Source organism: Strongylocentrotus purpuratus, unplaced genomic scaffold (assembly GCF_000002235.5).
Source record: "Strongylocentrotus purpuratus isolate Spur 01 unplaced genomic scaffold, Spur_5.0 spur5_scaffold_3, whole genome shotgun sequence".
NCBI lineage: Eukaryota > Metazoa > Echinodermata > Echinoidea > Camarodonta > Strongylocentrotidae > Strongylocentrotus > Strongylocentrotus purpuratus.
Genome location: NW_022145609.1, coordinates 20243220 through 20254508, shown reverse-complemented (window position 1 = coordinate 20254508; position 11289 = coordinate 20243220). Strand labels below are relative to the sequence as shown.

Below are 11289 nucleotides of genomic sequence, written 5' to 3'. Positions count from 1 at the left end.
TACTCCATTAAAATCCATCTCTTGAGGGAGTGAATGCCTAGTTGACCGACCTAACAATTCATTGATATGAGACCAAGTTTTCCTAATATCACCTTTAACACTGTGGAACAAATCATTGTAATATTTTTGCTTGGCTATACGAAGAGTATTAACCAAGACATTCTTATAATCGATATATTTCTTTTTATTCACAGCTGTTGGTCTCTTGACATAACTACCATAAAGCTTATGTTTATGATTTATTGTTTTCAATAAACCACGAGTTACCCATGGCTTTTTACATTTACTTTTTATCGATACTTCAATTAATGGGAAACATAAATTATATAATTCCAGAAATATTTGTAGGAAATGTTCATATGACTCATTGACGCCTTCCAGTGAAGGCAGAGCCTGCCAATTAATTTCAGCTAAGTGTTGCTTGAACCTTGAGATTCTTTCATCATTTATTGACCGCCTCATAACTTGTCCATCTCTCTTGACAGAAGTTACCACAGAGCCATTTTTAACACAAAATATAGGCATATGATCTGAAATATCTGAACATATTATACCCGAGCTAAACTCATTTTGAATGCAGTTTGTGAAAATAGTGTCAATCAATGTTGCACTAATTTCAGTAATACGGGTAGGTTTAGTGATGAGAGAAAATAATCCAAATGAGTACATGAAATCTACAAAATCTTTAACACTACGATCAGTATCATAATTCATTAAATTGATGTTGAAGTCACCCATTAAATATACTTCCTTGTTTTCTCTACTCAATATCTGTAGCTGATGTTCTAAGTTTTCCACAAAGGATATACTATCATAGCTTGGAGCCCTATATACACATCCAACAATAATCTTTTTACTGAGGTTTGTTATTTCAACAAAAACAATTTCATACCCTGAATTGGATCCAGATAAATCAAAACGGAATTTAAATTCCAAATCATCTTTAATGTACAGACATGCCCCACCGCCATTTTTGTCTGCCCTACATATGTGAACAAAAGAATAGCCAGGTATCTGAAACATATTGACATTAGTTGAAGTTTTAAACCAAGTTTCAGAGACACCTATCACAGAAAAATCATGCTTTAAGCAAGACAACAATTGTAACATCTCATCATAATTCTTACATAAACTCCTGGCATTTACATGCAAAAGATCGAAATTTCCTTGTAGATTCTGGTCAAATGCACCACAATCAGCATATGCACAATCTCTAAGCATTAAGTTTACATCTTCTTCAACAATGGTTTCCATTATATACAATTAAGAAAATTAATGGCACGATAAACTCTAAACACATATAAGTCTTGGAAATGACTACCCAGGATGGCATACATACTTGCATACATAACAAAACACAAACAGACATTCACACACAAACACACACACACACACAATACATGATTAAGAGTAAATATAAGAAATATACTACAAACATTAAAAGGTAATAAAAACACATATAGATACATGTAAAAACAACAACTGACTGCAGAACCCACTCCCACTCCTTAATTACTTTACAGAAGAAAAGCTAACACGAATATTACAACAAAAATATCTAAGCTAGAATGAAAAGAAAAAAAGACCTACACATTTAATAGACCATAATTACATAACAGCTTGCACCAAACTTGAAGAAGAGAAGAATGGAAGAGTTCTAAGAAAGAGAAAGAGAGAGAGAGAAAGAGAGAGAGAGAGAGAGAGAGAGAGGGAAAAAGAGAGAGAGAGAGAGAGAGAGAGAGAGAGAGAATATCTTTGGCCAGAAACAAGGCCAGCAAGGCACTCAAAAAGATGTAAATAAATCATTCACGGTGACTAATCACAAACTTATAAGATAAACAAATTGACCACAGCTATGCTGAGGACAATGCCACCCAGTCAAGAAGGTTTAAAGCTGCACTACGCAGTAAAGTATGGCACTCCTCCATTGCCTCTCCACTGTCCAGCGTAGAAGCGAAGTTTAGTACCTTTAGAATATAGATCTTGAACTTCCTTCTTATGTTTCCTTTTCTGCTCCAGATCACGCTTGGTTAGGTCATTGACAAAGTAAAAAGGATCCTCCTTCAAAGCTTCCCTTGCACTCTTCATGATGGCGACTTTCTCATCATACGAAGAAGTCTTCACAATGATATGACGGGGGTTATCTCCTTTCCTTCCTTCACGCAGGGCACGTTCCACCTTGACTTCCAATTTAAATTTGGTTTTTATAATGTCCTCTACTATCTGAGCACAGTCTTCTAATCCAACATCCAAGGATTCTTGTATTCCTATTACACGAAAGTTGTTCCTTCGTGAGGAGCGCTCAGCCTTGTTGACATCGCTGTCATGGCTTCCAACCCTCTGTGCTAAATCTGTAAAAGATTTCTCCATCCTGCCCAATCTGTACTCAAGCTCAGCATTCTTTTTCTCAAGTTCGTTGATTCGCTGACCCTCAAACTCAAGGGCCCTTTCCACTTTCCGCACACTTTCAATCAAAGATTGTACAGCTTCATCCATTACCTTTTCAAAGTTGCTGGTTGCAGCTTTAAGATAATCTGCCAGCTCCACACCAGATGATGGGAGAGAGCCCAAGTTGTTAGCAGGATCTGCCTGATCATCTGTGCCAGTAGGGGTGGCAGCAGCATCGTGAAGCTCGTCGTTTAAGATGGAGTAACTTCCACGGGTATTCTTTGTGGTTTTTTTCACAATTTTCTTCTGGCTGCGGCCACTCATAATGATAACTTTTTCAAAATCTGGTAGAGATGCAAATTATGAGTAGTTATCAACTTTGTTTTCGAAGAATAGTGATATCTAGGGTGTTGAAAAAATATATCTTGAGGAGAGGTTCACTCGCACGTGTTACTTAGTCAGCTGCCATTGAGTTGTGTTGTGACAAGGAGTTCCTGTGGCTGGCCAAGGATATCTGTCCATCTTACTACCAGGCTGTAGGGATATATCTAGGTTTCTCTTATTCTGAGCTAGGGAACATCCTGATACAGGAGCGGAATAACTATCCCAATGCATTTTTGTGCCTATTCATGAAATGGAAAGATATGGAGCAACCTCCACACTCAAACAAACGGCAGCTTTTGGCAGACAAACTTCGAGAGATTGGCTTGGGTGGCCTATCAGACAGATTACTCAATGAATCTCTTATTCCAAACATCACAGGTAAACAGATACTAAATCTTCCTACAACAGAAGATATCGAAAACCATGCATAAAAGTGAAGTCAGTTTTTACCATAGATAAAGCGAGTGCTCTGTGTTCTATATATTTGCCACAATTTACAATGAGCACATGTTCTACAAACAAATTATATTCTTTTGCGTCATTCCATTAAGATAACTGTAATTATGCATCCGTCCAAGGAAGATGGTGCGGGAGAAAATATATTTTGGGGTTGTATGACCATCCGTCCGGCTTTTTTGCTATTGCGATATCTCAAGAACCACTTGAGGTATGAAATTCAAACTTGTTGGTACAAAATGTAGTATGTTAGTATCACCATAGGAAGATAATCTTGATTAGATATGGGTTTAAGTGGTTTATATAGGTAAATTGTTGAAATGACAGCTTTTAGCCTCATGATATGTCAAGAACCACTTGAGCTATGAACTTCAAACTTGGTGTTATCATGCATCACCAAAGGTTGGAGATGAAGTGATTAGATTTTGGGATAAGTGGGTCAAAGGCTATGAGGGTCCTATTATTTGTTTTGTTTATTTTTTGTTGTTTGGTGGGGGGGGGGGGGGGGGGGGTTAGCCCCATTATTGCAGTGTCTCAAGAACGGTTTGAGCCATGAATTCAAATTTGATGTTGGTTATAAATCTCCATATTGAGACAAACTGATCATATCTAAAGTTAAGAAGGTCAAAATGAAACGCTTATCACCATAACAATAACTACTTTGAGCTATTTGAGCTGAAATTTTTATTTTAAAAATACATATGGTATTCAATTCAATTCAAAATGGTTTATTTTAAACAAAACTTTCATCGCGGCGTTAAGCCGAATTACAAAAGTTTACAAACAAAATTAATAACACATAATGTAATATATAACATAGCTTCACCATTGGAAAACAATTCATCAGATGTTGGATTGTCGGGTCAAAGATCAAAGGTCAAAGGTTGTAAAGATCACTCAACATGTATTTATATGCATACATATATATATATTTATTTAATTCTCATTGTGATATTTAAAGATTGATCAAAGCCCAGTTCTTAACTGAATTTAGGCAGAGGCATACTAGAGATGCAGTCATATTTGTCTTGTTTTTTTCTTCAAAATAAGATGTGTAAATGTGAGGGAAACTCTGCATTGCTGAAATGTCCTAGGAAAAATTATTCCATTGATATGCATCTACAAGTACATATACACCTGTATACACAAATTACTCAGATTTTAAATGCCCTGAAAATTGAATGAAGTCATATAAATTCAGACAAACATGTATGACTTAGTGTCTTTGAGTACATGCATGCATCTAGTCATAGTCATACTATTAGCCTCAGGCCTTTACAATCCTTTCAGATGTATCAAAATATTTGTATGTGTTATCATCTGAATATGGATTTTCTATGTATTTTTAGGAGGGCCATCGAGACTGACAGAATCACCGACCAAACCTCCTTCAGCTGAATCTCAGACCAAACCACTTTCTCCTGAACTGGTTGAGCGGTGTGCAAAGGATTTCAAGTTCAAGTACAGGTCCACTGTCTGTAAGATCAGAGTTGATCCTCTCAATCCAGCTTCCACTGTGCAGTTTAAAGACATGTATACTAATCTCTTCTTACAAGAAGAGCATGGGACAGAGAAGCGAATGCTAGATTGCAATGATATCCTTGATCTCAAAGTCAATGGAGAGTTCCCCAAGCGGATCATGGTCCAGGGAGAGGCAGGGTCTGGAAAAACTACATTTTGTGCTAAGATTGCCTGGGACTGGATTGAAGGGAGGTATTTTAGTCAATTTGTGTGGGTCTTGATTGTTCCTCTACGTGAGTTTAAGAAACACACTATTGGCGAGATTGCAAAGTCTTATCTGGCCAAAAACAATCAAGCAACGGTTTCTCAGATGACTGAGTTTATTCAGTCAAATCCTGACAAGGTATTCATTGCATTCGATGGGCTAGACGAAGCCAGTGGCCTAATCATGAAGACAAAATCTTGCGAATCACAGCCAAGTGTCACCTCTTCAGAGGCATGCGGAAGCTCATCTGAGACTGGTGATATTGAACTTGTAGATATTCTTTGTTCAGATCAACTTGCCTCTTGCCCAGTCTTGGTGACTACTCGCCCATGGAGAGCAGTGGAGATTAGATCAGATGGTGATCTAATGAAGCTCTACACATTCATTCATGTTGAGGGTTTCAACAGAGAGAATTTGTCAGTTTACATTCACAAATACTTTCCAAAGAATGATGATAAAGCAAATCAGCTTATCCAATTCTTCAGTGATAATGATGTCATATCTGAAAACATGGCCCCCTATCCTATATATGTAGCCATGTTGTGTCTTATGTGGAAAGAAAAGGACAAGCAAAAAATAAAGAAAATGAAATCACTGAAAACTTTTTCTCAGATATTCAAAGAAATGATTGCCTTTCTAAAAGAACATTATGCCCAGAAAGAGGTGAAGAAAGTAGGCAGCCGCTCACTTATTGACTATTTGAAAAAAATTGATGAGCTCCTTGGACCGATTGCCAAACAAGCCTTCAATGGTCTGCTAGAAAATACCTTGACTTTCGGTGAAGATGATTTCCAAACATGCCAAGAAATAGAATCCAAGGATACTGCCTGTCGGGTCGGGATCTTGTCTCAGGAGGACAGAATTACAGCTGACATGGATACACATGAGAGGAATTCTCATGTGCAATTGCCAGTCTTCTTCCCTCACAAACTGTTTCAGGAGTACATGGCTGGAGTCCATCTTGCTTCCCTGTATAAATCGGATCGTAATGAATTCAACAGGCTGATTAAGCAAGTGGTGCTGCTAAAGAAGGAGGAGTTCAGGTATCTCCTGTACTTCACTGTGTCACACAACAAAAGTATTGCAACCCATGTAATGACCTCTATGCTCCAGGGATTAAGCATGGATGTTGAGAGCATACATAGAAAGTTACCTTTCATTGTTGATGTAGCCTTTGAGAGTCAGGACGCAGATGTAGCAGCCTTGGTGAAGGACAGGGTTTCATCAGAGCCGATTGTGCTGACTGTGAACAATTCTGTGACAGCACACACTGTAGCAGGTTTTGCATTCATTGGACCACATGTGGTAAGTTTGATCATAGATAAACAAAATTAGTTCATCCATTTTTGTACAAGTTCTTACTTTCACGTTGTTTTCAATTTTCTTACAGTACAACAGTATAATTATGGAAAAGTGCTTCAAAGAGGTTTGTAGGAAACTAGAACTGCAATTGTAGAACGATATGCATGCATTGATGCCCGTATTTCTATTTCTTTGAGCAGATAAATAAAACAATTAGATGATCCTTTATACACGACACGCATCAAGACACACATTGCTAAACATGTATGGTTTTCCATTTACTTAGGCCTACATGGCCTTGCATGCTAACGGACTAACATATGTATGTGACGCATAAAGTATGATACATTGCAATGCAGGATATAACATGGCGCCTAAAAAGTCCTGTTTGAAAAAGTTTAAAATCTGGCTATGAGATGTCCTGCGTTTGGCCACCCAGAATATATTTGCAAAATTTCAAGACAAAGAAAAATAGGAAAGGGACCAATTGACGTCATTGCAAGTACGTTTTACCCTTGGTAATCTGAATTGTGACCTGCTTTCAATTTCGATTTACTCAAAATTTTCTGTGTAGACATACTATATACCATGTATGGTATCATTTCAAACGGCATTTCATTGCGGTCATTTTGACCCCATTGTCATCCACGCTAATGTACTACAAGCATGTCACGCAGTGTAATGTGATCATTGCATAACAAATTCAGCATTTTTGACAAAACTTTGTGATGAAATCATGAAATTTTACCAAACTTGGCAGACAATTGTCAAGTAGGTTTCAAGGTTTTTTTTATTTTCCACATGATATAACATAATCAAATGAATATGAAATATATACAAATTCAATAACATAATATTAACCAAGCATTTTACAAATGATTATTCAATTGTTTAAATTAATTGGCACAGTGGTAAAACATAGTGGAGGAATTCTATTAAAAAAGCATAGCTTGTATTTTATAGACCCCTTGAGAATAAAAAAGTTACAAGTGCTCTGTAATATAATTAGAAAATAAATGTATACAAATGCTTTAGGTAATCCTACACCCTCCCCTCCCCCTACGCTACCAAAAGGTTGTATTTAACATGGGTGTATATACACAAACAATTTATAGATAATCGAAATAATAACAAATGATAGCCTTTCTAGCAGAAAAGAGAGAGAGAGAGAGAGAGGGGAAGAGAGAAAGAAAGATAGAGATAATGGAAGATGAAGCATGAAGGACGAAGGACGGGGACATTACACACTAATACACTATGGTTACTTTTGCAATGTTTTGGTCTTATCCTACTAATAGGTTTATCTTTTAATATTTTCTTTTTCTTTATTGTTCTAAAAGCTGTTTTCTATGTACATGTTTTCGTTTTAATAATTGTTTCTATCTAGAAGGTATTGTCTATTAAAGTCTACGTTTAGATGAGAAAAAAATAGTGGGAGCTGTTTTAATGTTATCATTTAATGAGTTCCATAGCTGTGATCTGGTACCGGTATATACATGTATAAAAGTCTTTTGAGCAGTGATGGTTCTGGTCTGTGGTAGATGAAATTGATCTGATTGTCTATCATAAAATGGGTTGTATCAAGATTTAGTGAAAGTTTATTTGCTGAAATCCAAATTGCTACATTTTTTAATTCAGTGTTAACAAATTGAGAGAGCTGGTGTGAATCCTTATTTGTGTAAAATAAATTTGAATCGTCAGACAAACTCAAAAATGCTATGTTACCAGTAACATTTTATAACAGTTTTCGTTTGAACTCATTTAATACAAGAAAAAAGAATGACTTCCATCTACCAAAATTCACAAACTACTTTTTGCAAAATATATCAATAAGATATCAAGGCCCTCATAAATGGAACTCCGTGTTAAATTAAGTCATTTAAAGGGTGTTAAGAACCACAACGCATTTAAACTTAAACTGAAAACAACAGTACTTGCCACTTATTGATTTATTGAAATACATAATTGATTCATATATTTTGTTAGTATGTAACATTATTAGTATTGTATTGTATTGTATCGTATTGCATCGTATTGTATTGTATTGTATCTGTATGTTTTTATGTTTGGAGTTGCTTGTTTACAAGTTTTTGACTTATTTTAGCAATCCCGGTATTTATAATGATTTCATTTGTAATGACTTCATTTTTATTTTTTTATCTTTTGTCAAATAAATGTGAATTAAATTGAAAGAACAATTGTCTAGATGAAAGATAAAAGTCATTGATATAAGAGCCGGCCTAGTATGGAGCCTTGTGGCACACCGAAAGTTATGTCACCTAAGGTGGATGTACAGTTGTCGATAACTACAAATTGCTTCCTATTAGTATTAGTGAGGTAATTCTTGAACCACTCAAGGCCTTTCCTCTGATTCCATAATGATTCAGTTTATGTAAAAGTATATTGTGATCCACTGTGTCAAAGGCCTTGGAGAAGTCCAGGAATATACCGATGGTGTGGGAATTATGGTCAAGTGCTTTTATAACTTTGTCAATAAACGTCAAAAGCGCATATGTAGTATTATGTTTTTCACGAAACCTGAATTGAACCTTGCACAATATATTATACTCCTCAAGAAAACTACTTGTTCTGTTGCACATGATCTTTTCCAGGATCTTAGAAAAAGTTGATAGTAACGAAATAAGACGATAATTACTGATTTGGTGGGTGTCACCCTTTTTAAATATTGGTTGATACACATGTCTGCCAAGTTCATAGACCTATAGGTATAAAGTTCGCAAACGGATCGCAAGCTATTTTGGAATTTTTCTGAAAAGGATGGTTTTCGAGAGCAATATTCGCAATGTCGGTCAATGGTATAGCCTAGGGTGTATTTTTTTATTTTGCTGAAAAGGCAATATATTAAAGTATCTATACGAAACCGGGTACTGATTAAGCCAGGCATGATGGAGCTATGGCCACACAAACACAATCATTTTCATAACTTTAGAAGGTGTTATCTGTATCATGCGTGACCATTGGTGTGTGAAATTCAGCAAGATAAAGACGATTTAAAATGCCAGACAGAAAGGAATTGATATGACAAAGTTATGGTAATTTTTCCTTTTCATTGGTCACTAGAATTTTAGCGATTCTCGAAAGAGTTGATTTAGGCATTTTGAAGGGCAACTTGTATGTCAAAGATAAAGAGCAACTCTTGCTTGATCTATAGTAATTTGTTAGAATTCTTTACTAGGATAGTGGAAATAGGTAGGCCGAAAGAAAAGCATGAAAACAGACCCGAAACGGTCAAAATGGCGCGTGCACAGTCATGCAGGAGGGATTTCTGAAAATGGAGAGTTCAGTGCACATGATGGGATGGTAGAAAATGTGGATACGAAATTTGAAAGGAATCGGGATAGAGAAAAGGATCTACATGTAATTAGGAATAACAAGCACTGCGTGCAAAACAAATGTGATTAGGGAGCAACAAGAATAAGAAGAAGAATTCAGAACGTGCAAATGTGGCAAGGCATTGACGAGGACGTCAATACAACGTACATGTATGTACTAGCTGGCACGTGCATGTACAATATAGTCAGTGCATCTACATGTACATGTATCTTGTAGATGAGATAGAATTTGGGAAAAAGGGGACTTCACCAATAGTTTGCACATTTTATTCCCTTCCCAAAAATATCTCTTGCCTAATTGAAATCCAAATTCATGGTTTGTACATGTCTAACAATGTACAAAGGAATCTATCTGATATCCTTGGCCCTGTCTAAACTTGGTGCTGTTGATATGAATCGTTGCAGCACAGTTTGAATTTGATAGCAGTTGCAACTGGGGCATTTGCAACTCTTAACATACATGTGATATAGGCAATGTAGCTTTATAACTTGAGATTGATTGGAGGACTATGATCACTGTAGATCAGTTCATCTTCACTCTCCCTTGGTGAGACTGAATATTTTGCTCAGGGGGTATCAACATTTTACTTCTTTTCTTCTTGAAAGCCTCAATTTTTGCTCCTTATCCACCCTTGTAATTTAGTGACCATGTTCATATGAACATAAATGAGATAAACTTTAGTACTGGTAATGCGATTGCATTGTGAAAGAAAAGGTGTGGAAAGGATCATAAACAGTTGATCATGAAGCATGTAAGTATTGGTGTGCACTGCAAGGTTCTGGAGTCATCAAAATCATAATAAATTTGACCGAGTCTTGGTAAAGTAACAAGCACCGTACACAGAAAGCTATATATGGGACAACACACATGGTGTCGGGGCTAGTACTAACTTGATTTCCTTGTCTTTCTATGCTCGTTACTCAGCCAGTATACATTTTCTTCCAAAATTGTTTGGCACATGTCATTTATTTGTACTCTTGAACATTCAGTGTAAGTTTCGTTTGATTCTGTGAGAATTAATTTTTTTTTTTTTTACCAGAACTGGAGTTTATCTTTAAGGTATGAGTCACCAGATGGTGTGAACATGCAAGGAAAAAAATGGAAGTAGTCTTTTTGCAGCCTATTTCTAGACCTATATACTCTCCTTTTATTTTGTTGAAGGTTTCTCTGTTTAGTAATTGGCAAACTATAATGAGTTATTTATACTGTTGCAAAAATAAGAATTTGGTATGGAATGTTGTGGCAATGCAGCCTGTAATGTCATAATCTCCTTTTCCCTCTTATTCTCTGTAGTTCTAGCAGTACATCTAGGGCAACCGCTGATTTAGCTTATACATTTATATCCCTAACATCCAAGTGAACGTCCATATTCTATATCACATCAGTAACCACTTTGTCATTTTATCCAGGTTAAACTCGAGATTGAGAGAGATTGTGGACCTACTACGTCACTTGATGTGGCAGAGATAATATGCTTCATGCCATCCTTGAAGGATGTTATTCTTACAAATTGCGATTTACATCATTGTTTTTTTGCAACACTTGCAAGGAAAGCAAAAGAATCAAAGGTGAGCAGTTCATCCACAATTGTGATGTACATGTATGTGTGAGTGTTTAATTTAATTTCATTCCATCACCATCTCTTCCCATTTCTAATCTACATTATACTGTTCTTTAAT

The 11289-nt window shown here is 36.2% G+C and overlaps 2 protein-coding genes across 2 annotated transcripts; one reads left to right on the top strand and one right to left on the bottom strand.

Annotated features, from left to right (window-relative positions):
- Positions 1 to 1899: 1899 nt before the first annotated feature.
- LOC115928515 lies at positions 1900 to 2712 on the bottom strand. Its single transcript, XM_030995795.1, has one exon. It carries the CDS (start codon positions 2710 to 2712, stop codon positions 1900 to 1902), a length of 813 nt encoding a protein of 270 aa, XP_030851655.1.
- A 204-nt stretch (positions 2713 to 2916) lies between these two features.
- On the top strand, positions 2917 to 10909 carry LOC105438879 (protein NLRC5-like). The gene is made up of 3 exons (XM_011667231.2): positions 2917 to 3150; positions 4578 to 6259; positions 10904 to 10909. Exons 1-3 carry the CDS (start codon positions 3018 to 3020, stop codon positions 10907 to 10909), a joined length of 1821 nt encoding a protein of 606 aa, XP_011665533.2. The 5' UTR covers positions 2917 to 3017.
- Positions 10910 to 11289: the final 380 nt, after the last annotated feature.